This window comes from Lichenostomus cassidix, chromosome 14 (assembly GCF_008360975.1).
Source record: "Lichenostomus cassidix isolate B80296 chromosome 14, HeHo_3.0, whole genome shotgun sequence".
Lineage (NCBI taxonomy): Eukaryota > Metazoa > Chordata > Aves > Passeriformes > Meliphagidae > Lichenostomus > Lichenostomus cassidix.
The window spans coordinates 15,967,665-15,990,946 of NC_139495.1; the positions used below are offsets into that span (position 1 = coordinate 15,967,665).

At 46.6% G+C, this 23,282-nt stretch overlaps 1 protein-coding gene and 1 pseudogene across 28 annotated transcripts in view; one reads left to right on the forward strand and one right to left on the reverse strand.

The window, feature by feature from the left end:
• Positions 1-1,785: 1,785 nt before the first annotated feature.
• LOC146431001 (lysosomal dipeptide transporter MFSD1-like) lies at positions 1,786-12,288 on the reverse strand (annotated as a pseudogene).
• Positions 12,289-16,960: 4,672 nt separating this feature from the next.
• Positions 16,961-23,282, forward strand: part of MAPK8IP3 (mitogen-activated protein kinase 8 interacting protein 3) — a 71,874-nt gene continuing 65,552 nt past the window's right edge. For 14 of the 28 annotated variants that reach the window (XM_085075263.1, XM_085075273.1, XM_085075264.1 and 11 more), the window contains exon 1: positions 16,961-17,559. In XM_085075263.1, the coding sequence (XP_084931389.1) occupies positions 17,242-17,559 (318 nt within the window). In that variant the 5' untranslated portion in view covers positions 16,961-17,241. The remainder of the gene's footprint in view (positions 17,560-23,282) is intronic. The other 14 variants (XM_085075267.1, XM_085075275.1, XM_085075278.1 and 11 more) reach the window with 1 other exon arrangement.

Here is a 23,282-nt window from a genome sequence, read left to right on the forward strand (position 1 = left end):
AGGAGTGCTGTGGCTGTTCACGAAGGCTCTGGGAGAGCTGACCAGTGTGCTAAAGGACCTGCTGGGAGGGAGCAAGTATGAGGGGGCCAGACTCTGCTCTGGACAGGAGGCAATGGGCACAAGGGAAACCGCATGGAATTCCATCTGAGCACAAGAATGCATGTTTTTCCTGCGAGAAGTCAGACACTGGGACAGGTGGCCCAGAGAGGCTGCAGGGTCTCTATCTGTGGAGATGCTCAAACTCTGAGCAGGTCCTGGACAACTTGCTCTGGCTGCCCCTGACTGAGCAAGGGGGGGCACTTGATCTCGGGAGGTCAGTGCTAAACTAGAGGAGTCTGTGATTTTTGGAGTTTTGTGACTTACCTCCCACACTAAATTTCTGCTGCACCAAACTCCAAAAGGGAAGTTGTTTAATTGTGGTCTGAAATAAATTCACTGTGTAATTTAAAATTTGAAGACCTTGCTGTCTGAGCTCATCAGCTTCAGTTAATCAGTTTAACCAAGCTTTGAATTGATGAGTGGATTTGTCTTAAAGTGTGACTGTACTGGATGCTATCAGTGCCTACATCACTTTCAATCTAGAACTGTTTAATAAAATGCAACTTGAACACAGCTGCTCTTTCTCTTAAGAATTTGTAGTAATGTACACGTGTCATTCACTTCACCATTTCTCGTACTTGGCTGTTAGAGTTTACTTCATTCTTAAAGCCTCCTTCATGCTTTTGTAAACACTGAGCATTTGCACAGTGTAAAGGGCAGCTGGCTGAGTAGAATAAGCCTCTAGCCTTCCTGAGAGCAGAAGCAGAGGAGGAGAAGAATAAGGACAGAATTCTAGATCAAAACCTTTTATACTTATCAAGGGCAATGAATATGCATAGCTTACAGAAGCATTTCTAGTAATCTAAATAGCAGTTAAGCTAGGCTTGTCTGCAAAAGGTCATCAATTTGATTTTCAGACTGCTGCCTAAAGAATAATGATGGTGTCACTTGCACGGGCACATGATTTGTGAAAGAGGCTTATCTAGAGCAGTGAGTGAAACAGCAGGCCTGCCAGGTGCTAGCAAGTGGTCTTGTGCAGGATTCTGGTGGCAGAGCAGGCAGGAACATCTTCACAGGCAGTTATGCTGCAAGGTTGACAAGCAGCTGTCTAACAGCTCATGAACAAGGTTAGCTAGGTGAGCTTCACTGACTGCAGTGCAGACCTTTAAGTGCCCCATGCAGGTGTGTGGGTGTTGGAGAATGCCCAAGAACCATAGAGGAGACCCCTTTCACTTTTATGCCAGGCCTAAGAAAGGAGAAAGACCCCTTGTCTGTAGACAATTGCGTTCAGTGTTCCCCTTAAAAATGTTTAAAGGCTTTCAGGCAGAAGTGATCAGTGGTGGGTCTGGCAGTGCAATTATTCTCTCCCTGCCAGGGTTCAGCTGACAGAGTCTTAAGTTCCTGTGTCATCATCAAGGAGCTGTGCTGCATCTACCGGGTCTCTGTCCTGCCCCACAGGTGCTCCCTTTCTGGTTCTGTTCAGCATCCCATCCTGGAATATCAAGGCAGCAATTGGTGACAAAAGGACAGTTTTTCCTGTACACACATTGCCACAGTTGGGTCCTGGCCCTTGCCCTCACTGTTTTACAAAAAACAAATGGCCACCGATGACTTGGTGCCAGGCAAAACCATGATGCACTGCATCAGTATGGAGCAGAGGGTTCTCCTTTTATGCAGTCCCCTTTCAAGAGTCATTCACATACACACTCAACAGCTATTACATTGCTAAAAGGAACTCAGTGATGCACAGCTATTCTTCACCTTTTAGCGCATGTACCTGATACTTGTCCACAACATTGAGGCTGACAGAGACAATGATGCATGCAACAGTGTTTGCCAACATAAAGATCATCATCTGTTGCTAGAACCACAGAGGGATCTTTAATTCACTAGAAAGCCAAAATAGGAGAGAACAACCACTCACTTGAAGATACTTAAGGCATCACTCTAGTTCCCCGCAGCATCAGGTTGCAAATCCCCTGATTCCTGTCCACACTGCTCCACTAAAGCACTGGTGACTTCTCTGTTTATTTAAAAAAAAAAAAAGATAAAGCATTCTCACCTGGACTTTGTTCCCGGAATGTATCCAATAATCAGACTTGAAAGGCCAACTCCAACCATCTGCACAGAAGTTGCAAGCCACATTGCTGTCCCTGAAGTTGCTTGGGGGACCACGAGTGGTATAGATGGCCACATACTAGCCTTGGGAGAGCAATGAGAACAGGAATTCAGAGTCTGATTTAAAGGTCTTAGATGAACATTTGTTCAAAAAGGAATTATTCCCACTAAGTAAACATTTATACTTCCTCTTCAAGAAGCCGGGTGTCTGTCTGTCCAGCCTATTGGCTCATTCTAGACATCCTTTTCAAACAGATTGCATAGACAACACAGGTTATCTGAAAGGGAAATAACCTGATTCAGATTTCAGAACAGGAGTCAGACCTGATGATTTAACTCATGAGACTCAGGAGATTCAGGTGTTATAGTCAAGGTAAAAGAGCATCAAGCCAAGCATAGAGGTTAATGCTTCACACTGTATGAGTGTTTCCTCACTGCGCTCTGCCTTCTGCTGCATGTTGATTCTTTAGGGTTATTTGTTACTAAGCAAAGACTTCAGGCTTGGGGAGCCAATGACTTCAACCTGTGGCTGCAAAACCTGCTCAGCAGGATGCCAGGGCAGCAGTAATATGCCATCCAGATGTAGGAGTGAAGCCACAATACACCCAGCTACAGTTGAGAACTCACAGCAGCGGAGTAAGTGATCCCCAGCCAGATAGTAGAGACCAGCAGAGGTACAGATGGGAATGCCAGGAGAGTGAAGACTGGCAAAGTCAGCATGGCACAGCCAACAGCAAAGACACCTCTGAGTACAATATAGTCCTGGTGAAAGGAACGAACAGAAAGCCTCTTCCAGGGAGCCCTGCTTCCCATGGGTCCTAGAGGCACATGGGGCTGCACAAAGTGGGCTGGCAGGAGTGGCAGAAACATGGCATTTTCTGGCTGTTGGCAGTGTAGGAGACCCACTGTTCCTACCTCTTGTATACCTCAGAACTGAGACTGAAATGATTATTACGTGTCCAGTACACAAGTGAAACCCCAGGCTTTAGCAAAGTGGTAGGGAAAACACCATTATACCCTGACAGTTATGGAAATAAGGAATGGACGCTGTTCAACAAAACAGGGCCTGATTGCATGCAGATTGACCTTTCCCATCTACTTGCAAAGCTTAACTCAATACTGTCTGTTCCGGTCTCAGACTTCCCAAAACACACAGCCATGTACCATGGGTTGATGCTACCATAGCACAATTACAACACAGAGGTAAAAGCAGGGGAATGTTACTTCTTGTAATTTAAGTCAGGCTAAGATGCATCTTGCAGTTTGCAAGGATATGAAGGATTCTTCATTTAGCCACAACAGGTGAAATTCTGTTTGAGGGGGCTGTAGCAGACATTTCAAAAAATCAGGAACAAGTTGTCAGTGAGCACTTCATGTTTTGGGTACTCACAATTAAAATGCAAACTGCTGCGGAGAGAATGAGGAAGCTGTCATACACTGCCCCAGCAATGTAAGCGGCTGCCTGCTGATTATAACCAGAATATTTATCCTGGATAAACTTGCTAAAAATAAAATGAAGCCAAGAAAATAACATAATTAGTATTATTGATCTGGTTATTTTGATGGTAAGTTTGAGCACAAGCATATGGACAGAAGGGGTTTGAATGAGAGGACTTGCAAACAAGCTTGATTCTGTCTGGTATGTAGTGCCAAGCCTGTGGTGGTTTATTTTCTTTTCAATTGTTGCACACCCCAGAGGAGCTGGTATTTTCAGAAACCTTTGAGTGTCTGAAAGTGCAGAGTGAAACTGCAGGTTAAAGTGGAGCATGTGTTTTCTTCCATCAGCTCAGCTCACAGCAGCAATGTGCCATCACCTGTCCAAACCACATGGGTGAAGTTTTGACATCCTCTTTTAAGAGGCAAAAAGCCATATCGGTTCAGGGGGGTGAATGCTGAGGGGCAGGACAGTGGTTTAAAAATAATCCAGCAGCAAAGATCAGCATTTAAATTGAACGTCTGCATTTGAGAAATACTAGGAATTGCCACTTGGGAATTCCTTTAAGGATATCTGGTTACAGCAAAAAACACCCATTGTCAAAACTAGCCTTTCCCCTTTGTTAAGAACATGCAGAAATTACATTAAATTTCTTCAAATTCTTTACAGAATTTACAGTCATTCAGTGCAGCAGCTTTCAGAGAGGCTATTTAAAGATCTTGTAGCTACTTAAACTTGATTTGGCTACCTGTATGGCTGCTTCCATCAGTTGCCATACTGATGACATTCCTGATTTCACAGCAACTTCCACACATCACTAATGAAATACTACAAATTTTTTTTTTACTGCCAGTCTTACCTAATATAAAAGTTCATCCTCATTACGTGACAGAAGCTGCATCATCCACAAGTGGGAACAAAGCACCAAAACAACAAGCCTGTGGCGGAGCCCAAGGAGAGAAGCAGGAGTCTCAATTTAGATGATCAGGTTGCTGCTTTCTTTTAAGCAAAGGCAGGCATTAAAAAGGAAGTCTGAAGCCTTCACCAAATACAAAGGCTTCCTCTTTTACAAACCTAGGCTGCACAAGCCCAGTTATATTTCAGACACAGCAGAGTGCAGCAGCTGCAGGGCAGAGCTGCCCCAGACCTGTGAAGCTGACAATCCACCCAGCTCAGGAGACACCCATTTTGCTGGTCTGTCACAAAGGTGAAATGTCTGTGGGATGTTTTTTAAATGAAGTATTTATTCCCCTTCTCCCAAATCCTTCTGATCCTCCTTTGGCAGTGTTTGAAGTGTTAAATATTGGACTAATCATTTTCCTCTAAGGTATTTTTGCTGTCTTTCAGAAGCGTCACTCATCTTTGAAGGGAAAGAAAGGTCAAAGAACCCTCAAAGCTTTAGGTGTTAAAGGTATGTTTCTCCACATTTCATGAGTGGAAGGAACAAGCCTATTACCCCTGTATTTCCCAGTCAGCCCAAAATCAAGGCCTGGAAGGCTCTGCTGGCTCATGTTAGTCAGTGGGCCACAGCCATAGAACATTACCTGGTGTCTGCCACAAAGGGGAAGACTCTGTTGTTGAAGAACATGATGGTGAGGACCAGGAGCCAGTAGTGAAGGGGAAGGTGCTGGATGTCCTGAATCTGATGCAAAGACAAGATGTTCCCTCACTGCCCAGGAAAATAGCCCAGCTTCACACCCAGCTTCACATCAGTTTCTGCAAGCCACTGAAGGGTACAAGAGACTTAAGAAGTAACAGCCGGTAAAAGGGAACTGAAAGGTAGATCATGCACCTCTAAGTGGAATTTGGAATGTGCTGACTGTAAAACATTCCTTCTTTAACACTATCCAGTAAAGAAAACAAAAAAGCTTTCCTATTTTTATAAAGGTTCTGGCTGCAAGAGATTGTTTTGAGCAGGCTCTGTTAAGAGTCCACTGTACATCCTTAAGTGAAACACAGCGGAAAGGTACAGTATAAACAGGAGTCACAACACAGCTACAGAAACCAGTTGAGAGTACTGACATGAGAAGGAAGCCATCTAATAGTTCAAAGTGACATAAAAATCGCAGACCAAAGTTGCTTGTAATGCTTATTCCTAGACAGCAGAATGGAAGGAGGAATTGAAGATAAGGGCTGGCAAGAGATAGTTCAGATAAGCTGTTTGCTATCATGATAAGCTGACCAGATAAGCTGTTTGCTATCATGGATCCTGTGAGCCAGAAGGCGGTTCAAAAGGAGGCTACCGGATAGTTTTGTGCACAAAATCCTCCTCTGACCCACCTACAGTCAGGAAGTAACTGGCTCAGAAAGCTACTGCCAAGTGCTATCTCAGCTCTCTGGGAGGCTCTAGGCAGGGAACTCTTGGCTGGTGGCTCACAGATGTGATCTGCTCAGCACTGCTCTGCAGGGTTCAACCCAGGGGTGGGAATGCCCTCTCCTGGCCATGACTGGCTCCTGTTGCTTCAGCCTCCCCTGCACTCCAAAGGCAGTGCTCCTGTGCCTGGGATTTACAGGATGGAGATAGAAAAGCACCACGTACCACTTTTTTGGATTCTTACTGGATAACACCATCCAAGCTCAGCTGCTTCATGCCCACTTTATCAAGCACAGTGACTGTGAGGGCTAAAACAAATCCCAGCACACAGAGCAGGCTCTCTCAGGAAAACACAAGAGGTGGTAGAAATTCCTCAGAGTGGAGAGCACTGAATGACAAAACCCACTGCATATAAAATACTGAATTCTCCATGACTCCTAAGCCTGGCTTCTCTTAAAACTTACAGTAGGACCCTTCACCTTGCACCACCCTGTAGGAGTCCCTAAGCACTGCCCACTGAGCTCCCATGGCGGCAGCACTGCTTGAGGCCAGTGAGGCTAAAGCCACCGGAGTCTCTCAGGCAGAGCTTAGCTGGCCTGTGGCCAGAATGCTCCTAACCTGCAGCAGGCCTGTGCAATAAACCCAAGGTAAAAGCAAGGCAGACACTGGGAAACTGTCCTGGCTCCCAGAGCAGGGAAGGCATATCGGGGCGGTAGAGGAAGCCAGCTGGTACCTCTTCATTGGTGTGACCTGCTGCAGTTACCACAGCAGTGTGACCTGTGAGCACAGATAGCTCCAGAGTAGTGAGTTTGGTTATGCTGCATACACCAAAGCAAATTTGGCAAAGGACATCTGCTGCAGACATTCTTCTCAGGAGGAATTCTGTATCCATTTTGTTTTCCAAAGAGCCAAAACAGCTTCTGAGATGCATGCACACTTTGTCTGATGTGTTGACACCTTCATGGGCTACAGAAGTCTCTGTGCTGTGCTTGCAAATGCTACCTGAGCATGAAACTAAATGTCAGACAGGATGTGACACCCCATGCCCACCACAGCTTTCTCCCTGAGAGCTGGAATCAGAGGACACCAATGGGTTTCAATTTCTGCAAGAGATTTATCTCACACATGCATCTTCTTTTCCATGGGTGATGGCCCATATTGTCTCGTTGTTTAGTAAATAACACTTTTCTATAATCACTGAGTCTTTGTACACAAAGAAGGCCCTGAAGCAGGTCTCCGTAACATCACCATTCCAGCAGAGTACGCATGTGCCATTTAACCCCTTTGTGGAACAAACTATCCTTTGCATTAAAGACAGATCCTGTCTCACTGCACCAAAAAGAGGAGAGAAGCTCAAATCTTCTAAAGATACAAGCCCTAGAACAGATCCACATGAAGAAATGCGCAATTCAGGTTCTGCTTCTCACAGAAATTTAAACGTGGTTTCAATCAACCACATGCAAGGCATTTTCTGCTAGTCTCTGTCACATCTGTGTCAGAGAAAAGCATGTTTACTGCCATGATGTGTCAATTCAGGTTAAGTCAGTGGTCAAAGGATGCATGTCTCAGTTGCTCAGCTGACCATCACACACCCACACACAGAGCTGTGCCTACCCTCCACCCCCCTGTGGATGTTACTACACCTCCACCCCCCTGTGATGTTACTACAGTGGGACCCTTAATCATCCCTTTGCACTGAAAAGGCAGCCTGAAATTCCACTTCAGTACAAGAATAAATTAATTGAACTCCAGAACTTACAGCAGTTTCCCACTTTATCAATCAGGAATTCAACCAGAATAACTACTACTGCATTTCTAGGAGAAAACCAGAACAGAAATGTGTGTCTCACTGCCTGGAAGCAACTACCAAAACACCCCACTCCCAAACTAGAGCAAAGTGATTTACGTCCAAACATAGATCGCATACAGCAGGTTGTACTGAGCTGGCGTCATTCCCAAGCCTTCCACACACTCCAGTGTGTCATTACACCCAGTGCTGTTATGGTGAGTTCCATTGGGGCAGGTCAAGTTCTGTACAAGTCACAGAGCCTTTGTGAGGTGCTAATACAGACAAAAACTCACGTATGCCTTTAAAAATTAAGTTGTTCCCTACTAGATTTCTATTTCTTCTGCTCAGTTCCCACTTCCATGACCAGACAGCCATTAGGGGACTTGTGTCTTCTCCCAGAAAGCCAGCCCTTGTCAACTGGGAAATGACTGGCCACTGGCACTTCATGACTTCCCTTTCAGTTCCTGTGGCAGTAGCAGCAGGACCTCAATGCTTTTATACACATTTCAGTCCAAAAGAAAAGCCAGGAGACTTTTGGACTGCACATTTCAGTCCAAAAGAAAAGCCAGGAGATCAGCTTTATCTGATCCCTTAGTTTCTTGGCTAGAGTTCACCCTGATCTGACTCCTCGTTCCATAGTATGAAATCTTAAGCAGCATGTAAATATGAAAATTAGGTTGTATTAATTCACAGTTCTAGAGTATTTGCTGAAGAGTAAGAAACTGGTAGACCTGGCATGATTTAATAACATTGGTTTTGCTACTGAAAAGGAACATCTCAACATCATATACTCAGGGAACCCCCCCAGGATCTTCCTGATCCTGAAAATCCATCTGCATCAGAAGATGAGTGCTGCGTCTTCACACCAGCAGGCACAAGCTTAACACCTTGAATAAGCACAAGAGAAATATTATTTTAATCACATGATTTTTATATGGCCATCATATTCACAACCCCTCAGTTCTGCTGCAGCAGAAATATCTGAGGGTGCAGGGAAGCAGTTCTCTAGAATGAAGTGTTTCACTGAAAGCCCTTGTCTCAGCTGCTCCACCATGGTACCACTGGTATGAGACAGGAAGAAGCTAAATTCACTAAAAACACATCGAAAGTGTCAACAGATAAAAACTCTGTTTGCATAGAACAAGTAACAGAAAAACATGGCTTAGTTTCACTCCCCTACAAATTTACCTAGGTTACAAAACCTGACATAGCCTTTTCTGTATTCTGTAAATAAATAACTGACTCTTCCCCCACAAATCTACAGCAGTTGTGGAGGATTGAGGAATAAATACTGACCTATTTTTTTGAGAAGTAGGGGGGTAGGACACCCTCGTGTTTGCAATAACAAACTGCACCCAATTTAGCCTGGACTTCACTGTCTGAATGTTAGGGATTGACTGCATTCAAATTAAAAAAAAAAAAATTACTTGCAGGCTCTAGTTATTCTTCCCCGGCTACTGAGGCACACGGAACAGGACAGTGACTCTTCACCTGCACACACTGACGTGCCAGCAGATGGCACATGTGAGGCAAAGCCTCTCAAGAGACATAGAACTAATGCAGACAGGAAAATGAGTCAAGTAAGAATTTGTCAGGTGTTCAGAAATTAAGCTTTGGCACTCTGACATCTCTGAAGAAATCCCAGCAATCTGCTGGGATGTTAGTCTGAACCCTGAACAATAGCATTTTCCAGCATTTGAGACTGTGACTAGTTTTTACAAGACAGAATCCTCCTCTGACCCCCCTGCACAGCTCTGTCTTTGGGCCAGCAAACACGTGAAGTGATGCCTGCAGTGCCAGGTGTCATAGTTTGACCCTGGCCAAATGCCAGGCACCTATGACATCTGCTCTGTCCACTCTCCCCTGACACAGTTGGGCAGAGGAGAGGGAAAATAAAGTTAACACACACACACAAAGGGCTCACGAGTTGAGATAAGGAATCAGGAAAAGATGCACTGAGGGGAAAACAGGCTGAAACTTAAAGTTGCAAAGTGATTTATTGCTAACACAGAGTCAGAGGAGGATAAATGAGAAGTAAAATAAAGCCCTCAAAGACACTGTTTCTCCACTCACCCCCCTCCCTCCTTCCCACCAGCAGCACAGGGGGCCAGGGTATGGGGGTTGGGTCAGTCCATCACTGAGATCTTCTTCCACTGCTCAGGGAGTGGAGTCGTCCTCTACGTTGCCATGGGGTCCCTCCCACGGGAGACAGTTCTCTGTGAATTTCTTTGGAATGGGTCCAAATCTCACGAGCAGCAGCCTGCCCAAATCTGCTGCAATGTGAGCCTCCTCCCATGGGCAGACAGTCCTCCCAAAACTGCTGTGGTGTGGGCCCCTTGTCCACAGGGTGCAGACCTCTGAGGCCATGCTGTTCCATCTTGGGAGCAAGGCCTCTCTCTCCACTGGATCGCAGCTTCCTCCAGGCATCCACCTGCTCTGGCGTGGGCACCTCCCCACGGGCTGTAGGTGAATCTCTGCATCCCCTGTGGACCCCATGGGCTGCAGGGAGACAACCATGGTCCTCACCAAGGCCAGCAGAGGACTGTCAGCTTCAGAGCCTGGAGCACCTCCTCCCCCACCTTCTCCACTGACCTTGGTATCTCTATGTTGTTTTCCCTCACATATTCTCACCTCTTCTTCCTCCTCCTCCTCCGTCTAAAAAGAAGTGCGTGCTCACATTGTTTTGATTTCTTCTTAAATATGTTATCACAGAGGCGTAACCAACATCTCTAATTGGCTCAGACTTGGCCAGCAGCATGTCCATCATCTTCAGAGCCATCACAGATTGGCTCTGCTGCACACGGTGAAAACTTCCAGAACCTTCACACAGAACACACCAGAGCCATCGTTGTGGGCCCCCCCCACCCCCCACCAAAAACTGGACCAAGCAAAACCAACACCCCACAAGATTTGGATCTAGAGACTGAGAAAAACCTTCCTTGTGCCCAACCTCCAACTGTGCTGTCTCCTAGCCCAGGGCAGGTACTGATGGTCAGTGCTATGGCTCTCCGACGTGCAGTGGTGTGAAGTCCTGACTGGCGGGGTTGGGGAGCAGAGAACCATCAAGCACGGGCAGGCACTTCATTCCCAGTTATCTCGGCAGCAGAGAAAGCTCAAACCCCTCATAGCTTGCCCTGGCTTGTACATCTCCACAGTGCACATGCCAGTAATAACCGCTCACTCCCAGCATCTGGGAGGTAAGACCCTAGATCGTGACTCCGACAGCGACACCACAGGAAGAGGTTTGGAAACTCCACTGGCGACCAACGCCTCTATTCTGCTGGTTCAGCCCCTTTTTGCATGACCTGGATGGAGGCCCAGCACATACCTCCAGCACCGACCTCCAGCACTCACACCCTGGAATTGCTGCTGCAGTTCCAACAGGACGCTGGGGATGTCAAAGCAGAAGCAGGAGCCGAAGGTGAGAAGGCAGTTGAAGAGCAGCATGGCGAACCTGTAAGAAGCTGAGGCAGAGCGGACCCCTCTACACCTTCCCGTCACGGCCCTCCCGCGGGTCCCACTAAGCCCCAGCTGGGCCCTGGGTGCGGGGTCCCCGGCCCGACCTACAGCCTCCCGTCACCCTCCATGCTCACCTGGCTCCCTCACCACCATGGCTGATGCGCAGCCCCCGCCCCGAGCCCGGCCCGCCCACTAAGGGAAGCCTGGGGCCAGGCCTCCCCCAGGGCTGAGCCGTGGTAGGAAGGGGCCGGGGGATGCTGACAGGAAAGGAGCCGAAAAGGCCAGATAAATTGGAGGCTCTTACTCGGTTTCTGGTTTTGTTGGTTGTTGCTGCCATTGTTGTTGTCTGTTTGCCTTGTTATACATATTAGTAAAGAGCTGTTATTCCTTTTTCACATATCTTTGCTTGAGAGCCCCATAATTTCAAAGTTATAATAATTCAGAGGAAAGGGGGTCATATTTCTCCATTCCAAGGGAGGTTCTCGCTTTTCTTGGCCGACACATGTCTTTCAAACCGAGACATCTCCCATTTTAGCACTAGCTCCTAAGTGACCTGGAGTATAGACTGGGAGTGAGTTTGCTTTGTGAGCCCTTAGTGACAGTGAGGATATAGGACTAGTGATGGAGAGGTCAGATATTCATGAGGGATTCGTTATGGTGGCCTGAATGTCTTTACAGATTCAGGCTACCCTGTGTCTAGAAGAATCTCTAGGCTGTCTTTAGTGAGGAAAGGGAGGGGCATAAAAATATTTCAGGTGTTTCATCCATTAATTTTCTGACCATGGCCAGGCTTAATACTTCCTTCTGAGCCTACACGTCAGCAACTCTGGTGCCTGTGCTGTTGTGAGAGCTTCCTAAGAGAGAATCAAATCTAATAGACATGACTGATTAAAAAACTTCGATCCAGAAATCATTTGGGAGCACTGAACCTGAAGAGTGTTGCTATTTCCATCCTGTATCTAGAAACAAGTCCTTATGGAGAAGATGAGGTGTGGGCTTTTACACTGGAAATAGAGAAGGGAGAGCAAAAAAAACTGAAGAAGCAGCAGTATGTCAGAAACCTCATCTACTAACAGAAATTATGGGACAAGAACCAGACCAAGTCAGACAGAGGAGGAGCGCTCTTCTTCCATTATTGCTTCGAGGAAGAGGATTAATATTTGATAAGAAAAATCAGTTAGCTGACAAGTTAAGACGGACATTCTGAACACAATCTATGGAAACCATCCTTGAAGAAACCCTTTAATGCAGAGGATCCATGATGGCTTGTAAATCCTGGAGCATGTTTATCAGAAGTTGGTTTACTCAAGGTTTGCCTTGGATTCTACCTTGTAAGGATATCTATGAGTTTAGTATTGTCTCCTGGCTATTAGGCCTCTTATATTCTGTCAAATCCCACTCATCTTAATAATTAACTTGAATTTGTAGATGCCCAGTCATTCTGATTTTCATTTGAACTATTACCTGGTTTCTTCATGTGGGCATCCATAAATGTATCATCATAACATTTTGCCTTGACTGTAAATTTATTGCAAAGCTGTAGCACTTTTGTTATTTCCCAGAGCTCTTGGAAGTCCTGGTTTTAGTCTTCTCATAAGAACCTATGCAGATGTTTATAATTTTAATGTAAGTTTTATAGAATGCCCACTGAAACTAGTATCAAGTCCTCCTGCCCTTGACCTTCTCATGCCAGCTTTTCCTGATTTAATAGCTTCAGTTTGTTATCTGAAAACACGCAAACTCTCCTGGTATATGCTTCCTCTTGTTTTCTGGATTTTCTATCACCAAGCTCTCAGTCCCAGGGACTCCTCAAGTGTTGTGAACAGTCATTTGAGTTTAACACTTAACTTATTCAAGCATATGTCATTATTTGCATTCTGTTCTCAAGTGTTTGCTTTATGTGGGAGAAAACAGTGAGATTTGGTTTGTGACACATTGTATTAAATCTTTTTGAAAAGAAAAATTCTCTTCAGTCATGATTAGTCAGGTTAAAGTTGTAGTAAGGATAATGTTTTCAGGCAGGAGAGGGATTTTATTTTGTCAGGTGTTATACTTAATTTTGCAATAAAATGTGTATTTCCTCTGAAAACCAAGGCACCAGGAGCATTTTTATGTTGTAATTTAACATACTTTGCTATCTCCTTCTAATGGCTATGTGTTACTCTCACTGATCAGTCCATGTCTCCTCTCAGGCTCGCTGGGTCTCCAGCAGATGTTCTGCTGCCAGACCTCTCTTTGCTGCTGCTGCTGTCAGAGGCTTCTCTGTGATACGTGCTGCTCGCATCAGCTGGAAGGGAGGAAAATCCCAAAGTATGGAATGAATAGCAGGAAGGAGAAGGGTTCACAGTGGCAGGAAATCCCATGCTGGTGTGTGTTTGCTCACGTCAATGTCTGAGGAATGTGCTGTTCTTTTTGTCCTGCTGCTGTGAGAGCTCTCTTTCATATAATTAATAAATCCCCTTCCCTGGCATTGCTGCTCTGTTTGCTGTAGCTCATCCCAGCTAGCTTAGAGACCATCCCTCCCACAGGTTCAGCACAGACATAAACTCACTATGGATTTACTATGGCACCAAGTTAAGGAGTCCTGTTGGTTAATTATATTCTTTGTTCTTGTCACAGAGGAAGAGGCTTTATTAGAGGATTTTTACTGAGCTTCTAATAAAGACAACTTAACTCTTTGGTACTTGTCCTGCACCTTTACTGCTGTACCTGAGCATCTGTCTGTCACCTAAAGTTTGTTCTGCATCTTCTAGATGCAGCTTAGGTTTCTGGCGTCTCTGCTAGAGTCTGTCTCCTTTATACATTGCTTTATACGAAGCCATGGAAATAAATAGGAGAGTTGCTCCAAATCTTTGAGGCAATAAGGTGTATGCAGCTGCACCTTCCTGCCTGAAGAGGTTGTCCCCAGCCAGGCCTGTCTGCACCTGCAGCTTGTCAGCTGAGAGTACAGCAGGGAAAGTGGGGCTGGGGTTGGAGTCCAGGATGGGAAGAAAACAGCATGCTAGTACTGAATACATGCACAAAAGTGACGCTGGCTATCTCCCATCCTACTCTGTTCATCTTTCTGTCTCTCACTGGATGGAAAGCTATTGGGTGCTGAAGGGCTACTATAAAACATTTAACAGCAGCCAGCATTTCTGAGATAATCATGAGCCTCTGCATATTTTACTACACTTCTGCTCTTTCTTAGTTTAACATGAGATACCTGTCCTGGCAGAGGCCATGGTTTTTGTATAATATAGCTTGCTTTTTCTGTCCCCTCTATACTTTATAGGGCAGGGAGTAAAATGTCCAAGATCAGCAGGCTAGAACATCTTGGGCTCATCCAGGAGATCTTTTTTACCTTCAGTTCAAGGTCTACTCATCTATTTAATGTGCATGAAAAAACTAAAAATGTCCACATGCAAGTTAGTAGAAAGAAACCAACCCAGAACTTACACTTTGCATGCACTTGTGGTGTCCATATCCACTGTGAATGTTCATTTACCCTGAAAAGCACACTTTGATATCAATAACACAGCAAGGAGAAGTTGTAGAATACAGAGCTGGAAGACAGGACCCTTATCCTACACTTCCTCAGTGTGGATCCCACTGCACTCAGGGTTTGGCAATCAACACAATGCCATCAGAAGGGAGTGCTGCACCACTTGCCCATCATTTCCTGAGACATGACAAAGCTCTCAGGGGACCTTCAGCTGTGAGTGCTGGTGACAAGGTAAGTAGTGCACAAGTCCAGCAGCGTATTGCGACAGATCAAAAGAGCACAATAACTGGCTATGTGCTAATTTGGGGAACTGTGGCAAAAAAAGATTTGCTTTGGGCAAAGATGCTATTTTTAACACTGTCCAGAAAATGCTACTGAAGTGAACTAAAGAGAGGCAGAGGAGAAAATAACTTTTCAGTTGCTAAACCACCTCAGCACAGCAATGAGCAGGGCACTTCAACCTTCATCAAATCAGCTGATTGAAAAAAAAGTTACAGCAAATTTTATTGATCTGTGTTTTGATCAGAAGATTGTAAAAAATATAACTATCTGAAGGACTTTAAAGACAGAATCATGGTGCTTATAGTGAATTCACCTCTGCTTTCTTACGTTCTTTAAAGAACTTAAATAAACTAGAGTGTGAAGAAAGAGTAGGAGTTGCCTTCAGAGATGCAGAAATCCATGTTTGTGAATCTCAGGGGTTTCACCCAGAATGAAAGTTGCTTTCACCAATGTTTTATGAATACTAAACAGAACCTCTCCTGAGCCTTGCCTACAAGGCCAGGGAAGGCCCCTTCCCCTTCTGCTTTCCCTTTCCCTTTCCCTTCTATTTTCCCTCCCCTCCCCTTCCCTCCCCTTCCCTCCCCTCGACTGAGAATATAACAATTTGAATCCTAGATAAACTCCTACCCTAGATGCAATAAAACCCCAAGAGGGATAGAATAAGTAAATATTTTGCTTGCCAGCTTTTGTTTGGGAGTGGTATTTTGACTCTCTCTTTGCCTGCCTTGCTTCTCTCTCTTTTCACCTGTACATTTTTATTCATAACATTTTAAATGCAATCATGCATTTGATAAAGCATGAACTCATGTTTGTTACCATCCTATGTTTGTTGTGAATGACAGTACAACTCTTGGGCTATACAAGACAGAGTCAATCAAGGCCCAACATGCCTGACTTGTTGGGTTTTAAATTTTTGAGCAGGAGTTTTTTCATTCACATTTGTTTCTTGTATCTATGCACTCAGTACCTCTGATGCACTTGGCTGGGCCTGCTCCGTGTGGAAACATTTGTAGATCTGGCTGTTACATTCAGGTGCCTCATCATCCATCCCATTACGAATTACACCTCAGCCTCAATTATTGTAGGACCCTTCCACGTGAACTACACCTATTTCATTCACTACTATTCTATTCCATTCCATTCTGGTGCATTCTATTCCTTCTCTCTCAATTCTTTTTTTTTTTTTTTTTTTTTTTTTTTAGAGATAAATAGGTTTATGCTGTGAAAGCAGCTGTCTAAAAGCTGCTATGCTATGAATCTCTAGTCTATGAGCTATAATGATGTAACATAGAAGAAAACAGTCCTAAAACTTAAAACTCTTAATTACCAGTGAGATGTGATATTCCCATTGCAATTAGGCTTTCTGGGTAGGGTTAAAGTTCTTTCGCTGTGTGCAATATTTAAGGTCAATTCTAGTCACAACTTTGGAATTGCATTTTTCTTCAGAGCTCTAGGCCAAATGAAGATGTGGGGAACATTTTCCCAAATCAATCCTTTATTTCTCTCTCTTGCCAGGCTGGACTCAGTACAGAAAAGAATGATTCCTGCTGTCTTCTTCCAACTCTACAGCCCAAACTCAGTTGAGCCCAGGGTGTGGGAGACTCTGCCTTCTGTGACATCTGCTGAGGGTGCTGGAGGCTGCCGAGGGTATTGGAGCTGGCTGCCCATGATTTGATGCGTGCTGCTGCTTTGGGCCATCTACTGATGAAATTCGGTGGTTGTGCTGGATTTTCTTTTAAGACTTGAGATATCCAGTCTGGCGCTCTGGCTATCTGTCAGTTCATCCCTGACTGAACAGGTCCTTGTCTGCTTTCTCTGTAGTAACTATAGCTGCCTGATCTTGGAAATACAATTAACGCGGCTGTGCCGGGTCTCTAACGCGGCTCCGGGAGCCGGTGTGTATCCGAGATACGGCGAGACCCAGGCATGCGCTGGCTCGTGCTCGGTGTCCCTGCGCGTGACGCCGCAGCGCGGGGCCGCGGCGCGCCAATCGCATCTTGCGTGGAGCCCCAGTGCGCGGCTGACGCCGCAGCGCCGCCCTTTGTCTGCCGCGGGCCTCGGGGGACGGGACCGGCCGCGGGCGGGCTCGCTGCGGGCGCGGTGTGCTGCGCGGGCGGCTCGGCGGCACCGCTGCCCCTCGTGTCCCCGGCGCAAGAAACACTGCTAGCCTCTTCTAAGCACGGGTATCCCGCGCTGCCTATCCATCAGCTCTGGGCGGTGCCGTCCGTGACGCGACTGGCGGGGCGGGGCGGGGCAGCGCCCGGTGGTGGCGGCGGCGTTAGCGGGGCACGGAGCGGGGCCGAGGGCTGTCGGCCGGCAGGATGCTGGAGATCCAGCTGGACGATGGCGGCGTGGGGGGGTACCCGAGCGATGATTACTGCTCGGGATCGGTGATGTCGGAGCGGGTCTCGGGCCTCGCCAACAGCATCTACCGCGAGTTCGAGAGGCTGATCCACTGCTACGACGAGGAGGTGGTGAAGGAGCTGATGCCGCTGGTGGTGACGGTGCTGGAGAATCTGGACTCGGTGCTTACCGACAACCAGGAGCACGAGGTGGAGCTGGAGCTGCTGCGGGAAGACAACGAGCAGCTGCTCACGCAGTACGAGCGGGAGAAGGCGCTGCGCAAGCAGGCCGAGGAGGTAAGCGCCGCCGCCCCGCGACCATCTTGGCCGCGGTGGGTAGGGACCCCAGTGCAGGGGAGCGCGAGGGCCGAGCGGGTGGCGGGGGCGGCGCGGGGCTGCGGTGGGACCGCCTCCCAGAGGCCTTCGCTCCGTCGCCCCGATCACCGCCACTGGCGGGTCCCTGCTACCCGCGCCCCCATGGTGGACCCAGCTTGAGGGGAGGCGGGGGCGCGGTGGGAGCCGCGGGGCAGCGGCAGCCGGTACCTTCTAGAAGCGGAGCGCGGGGGCGGGTCCGGGCCTGCCGAGGCGCATCCCCTTGCCGTGGGGACGCGGGGTTCCCGCCCCCGGGACTCCTCCGGCCCAGGCACGGGCCGGCTCGGCTCGGCTCGGCTTGGCTCGGCTCGGCTCGGCTCCTCTCCTCTCCTCCGCCGCACCGCGGGGCCGGGGCCACTGCGGCTGAGCTGCCCCGTGACAGCGGGAGGGAAAAAAACCGAACCAAAATAGCTGCAATCCTGTGGAATTCCCGAGGAATCAGGAGTTCACTTTGCAATGCCAACAGCATCCGGAGGGGTCAGCATAATTTGGGATGTGAAAAATAGTTTTTAAAATGGGTAATTTGTGCAGCCGTCCAGCTTTCTCAATGTCAGCAGTGAGCTGTTTCGTTGGAGAAAGGAATTGCCTTTAGACTGTAAAATCTTGTTTTTGAAACGTATTTTTACCAGAACTATGGCTTGAACTTTAATGAAGTCGTTCCCAAGTCAGCACCTGCCGTTTCCTGGAGCATGGATGCGTTCCTGGGAGAGCTGGGGCAGGGTTGCCCAGCTGAGGGGTTTGTTTGTAAGTGGCTCATGAGGAATCCAACCCCTCTAATGGAAAGGAAGGAGAATCCTCGGGTTACAGGGACTCGGATGTAGACAAAACATAGGGGAGGTGATCTGTGCTCTGTCATCTTGCTGCTTCTGCGCCTGCCCTGCTGAAATACAGAGCATCCTTTCAGCCTTGAAGGCTGGGAGCCATAGGGATGCTGTTCAGCTTCTTGGAATGACAGTCTGCGAGCTGGGATAGAATATTGGAGGTGGAGAAAGTCCATCTTCACCACATCATCTCCTTTAAACTTCTTGAAAAGTGGGTCTGAGACACTTGAAAAGTGTCTTTTAGACTAAGGAAGAGCAGAAGATTTAAGATTCAGTTGCTTTCTTAGGAGCCTTTTAGACTAAGGAAGAGCAGAAGATTTAAGATTCAGTTGCCTCTTAGGAGTCAGGTTCTGATTTGATATAGGGTAGTTAAAAAAATAAAATTAATTAAATAGTTGTTGAACTGGAGAATGGTGTAAAGCACACGCAGGATTTTCATGGACATGTTCTTGTTGCTTAATCATGTGTGAGAATCTCGGTAACTCAGTGGGGAGGGCACTTGTGGTCTGTTATTGATACTGAAAGCAAGAGTCAGTCAGTTAAAAGTTTTAGTCTCAAGTTCTAATGATGTATTAATGGACTAATAAATAATCCTAAAATTCTTTTGAGTGCTTGTAGGGGTTGAAAAATTATTCTGAGTACATGAGGCTTATTTAATGTTGTGTAGAGACAGCATTTAGCAGCTTCTGAGAAATAATAATTTTAAAAGTGCGCTATTTATGGGGAAAAAATGGGACTGCAAATGGGGGTTGGAACAGTCCAGTTGGAATCATCTTGCGTCTTTGGACTGGGGTGGATTTCTGTTCTGGGCTGACTAGATACAGGATGTATTTTCTGGAAGCAAATTTAGTGATAGCAGTTACATTCCCTGCAAGGAAACTTGGGAACCATGGCAGAATAACATTTGCTGAGATTTAAAAAGTGCTGCCGCCGCTGCTGCTGCTGCAGCTGAAGATACTCTGTCATCCTTACACACAGCTCAGTGTAAGTGGGAGAAGAAAGTGTCTGCAAAGAGACTTGTTATCAAAAAGGAATAAATAATGTGTTTCTTATGATAATAAATGAGCATTCTGCCTCTACAAACCCCCTATTGCAAGGTCATACATGGCTGTTGTTTGCCTTGGTATATAACAAAGTACATGGGAAACTGCACCTGTTTCCCATGCACTGCTTACTCTGCAGTAAATTACATGTTATAGGGGTGAAAATCTGTGTATGACAGGGAATTCTGCTGTCTACCAGGTACACAGTCAAAAAACAGAAAACTGTTTTCTTCCCAGAACGTGTATTGCTGGTCTGAAACAGTGCCATAGTGACCAGGGACTGTCCATCCCACCTCTCCAGCAGCATCAGCCTCCTGGGCTCTGCCTCAAGTCTTGGGTGGGGTCTTCACTTCTTATTGGGAAGACCCTCCCCTGGAAACGGGATTTGATCTCAGTCTTGATTCCTCTGTGTATGAGTGCCAATTACAACAATTAAATTGACACTGAGAGGTTGGAGATGAAAAACTGATCTGTTCTCTTGCAATATCCTGTCAAAGGACCCTCAGTTATAGTTACTTTATATTAATTTATTACATTCAGTGTAATTTGAACCACAGGTGGGCATTGTTCTGGCATTAAAATGTGTGTTTTATTGTCTGATTACCACTGTGCAGAGCCATCACACCTTGCTGTTCATCTTTATGCAGTAGTTTTGCACAGACTGTACAGGTATGGTTTGTTAAATTAGGGTTGTTTTGTAAAATCATAGAAACATGGAATAGTTTGGGACCTTAAAGATCATCTAGTTCCAACACCCCTGCCATGGGCAGGGAAACAACTTTCTTTTCACTAAATGCTGTAAAGGAAGGTTTTCTTACCCAATACAACTGTCTTAAGATGGTTCTGTATATTGTCTTTTAAATTGATTTTTGCCAAAAGCAAATTAATGCTTTGTTTTCTAAACACTAGGGTTGTAGAGACTCCATGTTTTTCACTTGCCCTAAAATAGGGCAGCAGAAGCATCTGGGCAGGTGGATTTAGAATAGAAGTTCCTTGGCATGAGACAGTGATGTCAGTTGCTGACAGAGCTTAGTAGACAATGCTGCAGTTTTCCATGATCTCCAAACTACTGAAGATACGAGATTGCACCAGGTTTTTGGTGGTTTTTTTCTTCCATCTGTTTCATAGGGTACATAGAAACAGAGGATACATATGTTTGAATGTTGGGTCATTATTGCTTGTGTGGTGTGGTGTTCTGTGGAATCACAGGCTCCTCTAGTGTGTCTGACCTCCTGAGATTGAGTCCCACACCCTTGCTCAGTTGGGGGCAAGCCAGAGCAAGTTGTCCAGGACCTGCTCAGAGTTTGAGCATCTCCACAGATGGAGACCCTGCAGCCTCTCTGGGCTACCTGTCCCAGTGTCTGACTCCTCACAGGAAAAACACACATTCTTGTGCTCAGATGGAATTCCGTGCAGTTTCCCTTGTGCCCATTGCCTCCTGTCCAGAGCAGAGTCTGGCCCCCTCACCTTTGCTCCCTCCCAGCAGGTCCTTTAGCACACACAAAGTTTTGGTCAGATCTCCTGGAGCCTTCTCAAGGAGCCGTAGCTCACTTGGCTCCTCCTCCTGTGCAAGATGCTCCAGTCCCTTGCCACCTTTGTGGCCCCAGTATTTGGACTGGTGCATAGGACGTTACTTATTTTTACTGGCTAAGTATTTGCTTTAGCTTGATCTCTTAAGGAAATGAAACTGTTGTGCTTGCTCTGTTCGGAGCTGCCCCAAATAACTTAGGAAGCTGGTGGCTGCTTTCAGGTATATTTGTTAAATAAAAAGGTTGCTTAATTTTTTGGGGGTGTCTTTTTGGTGGATAGTGAAAGGCCGAGTTAAAGTCCTGCATGTTGAAGGGACAGACAGAGCTGGCAGCCTGCAGGTAATTGGTGGCAGCAGGACAGTTGGCACATGGGTCTGGGGCAGGTGAGTTCAGCATGCACATAGTGTTGCTTTCTGGAGTCTGCTCAGGGGACATGTAGGGGTAGAGCTGGGATGAGGAAAGGGCTAGGGATAACTGCAGAAATCCCCAGGGAAAATAGGCCTTACTGGGTCCACTCTTAATGAGACATTTTGATTTATGCAAGCTAGATTTGTAATATTCTGTATTCTTCCTCTCTTGAAGACAAGCATCACCATGTGCTGTAAATGCCGATTTCTGCAGAGATTGTTCATCACACTGGGCACTGATGCCAAGATGAGTGTGTGCATGTGAATGCACATACAAGCTTTACAGACACAAAGTGCATTAGTGGCAAAGTAAGAGTGGTGTTTGATTTGCAGCATTAGTTCTTGCTCATTAGAATGTTTAAAATGGTGGTCATTGAAGATGCATGTTGGTATGGTGTAGAGGTAAGGACTCAATGCTGATCAGGAGGTCTGAGCCCTCCTGAAGACTTTTTGTAGCTTGTGTTCTGTGCTGCAGCAGTCCAGCACCTGGGAGCAGCTTCCATTGGAATGTGGTTGTGAAAACCTCTGTCTCAGTACAAGTGGCTGTTCCCATACACTGACTGCTGGGATAGTCGATGTGTTTCCAGGCTATAGATGTTGGAGGGCAGGTGCTTCTGCCATGTCCATGTTCTGGGCCTCTGCTAGGCTCTTGGAACAAGGAGTTGGCATGTAACTGTGTGGCAGAGCCTGATGGGCTGCAGTTCTCATGGACCTGTGTTGATGTTGGACTTGGCTGGGAGTTGGCTGTGTTGGACTTGGCTGTGTTGGACTTGGCTGTGTTGATGTTGGACTTGGCAGTGCTGCCTCAAGCTGCCTGGGGTGTGACGTGGGCCTCAGCTGCACAGTAACCCCTTGAAGCAGTGTGTCCTGCCTCCTGTGACATTCCCAGTGGGCTGTCTTTGGCATTGTCATCTTGTGGGCTTCCCCATGGATCTTTTGACAGAATCAACCAGCCGGTTGAGGTTGGAAGGAGCCTTTGGATCTCGTTTTCTCTAACCCATTGCTCAAGCAAGGTCACCCAGAGCAAGCTGCCCACAAGCGTGTCCAAGCAGTGTTTGAGTATCTTCAAGATGGTGGCAGACTTCAATACCTTCCTGGGTAACCTGTGCCAGTGCTCATAGGGGAAAATGGGTTTCTGATGTTGAAAGAGAACCTCCTGTATTCCAGTTTGTGCGCATTTCTTCTTGTTATGTCATTGTGCACTATTGGGGAGAGACTGGCTCCTTTGTCTCTGCACTTTCCCTTTAGGTATTTATATACATTGATGAGACCCCCAGAGTCTACTCTTCTCCAGGTGCTCCAGTCCCTCTGTCATCCTTGTGGCCCTTCACTGGGCTCTCTCCAGTCTGTCCCTGTCTCACTTGTGCTGGAGAGTCCAGCACTAGGCACAGCACTCTCAACTTGCTAGCTATAGCCCAGGACACCATTTGCCTCAAGGTCACATCACTGGCTCATGTTCGACCTGGTGTCCACCAGCAACCCCAGTTTTCTGCCAAGCTGGGTGGCCCCAGCATATGCCTGTGTTCCCCAGGTACAAGGTGTGAACTGTGAAAGCGCTTTGCTGGCATTGCGAAGTATAGGACTCTTGAAAGACCTGGATGTCATCCTTTCCTGCTTTGAAAAAAGCGTGTCTCCTGCAGGCATGTCTCTGTGGCCATCACTCCTCATTATAGCTTGCTGTTTGCATTGCTGTTTACATTATAAGCATGTTCACTTACCAGTAAATAAGTTTTATGTAATAAGAAGGTTCTGGTGTCTTTTTTGAAGATCAGTGGCAGTGTTGTGGCTGCCACGGGTACCTGAAGAGCTTTCCAACTGGGTGGCAATACCGCGAGTTTGCTGGCTCCT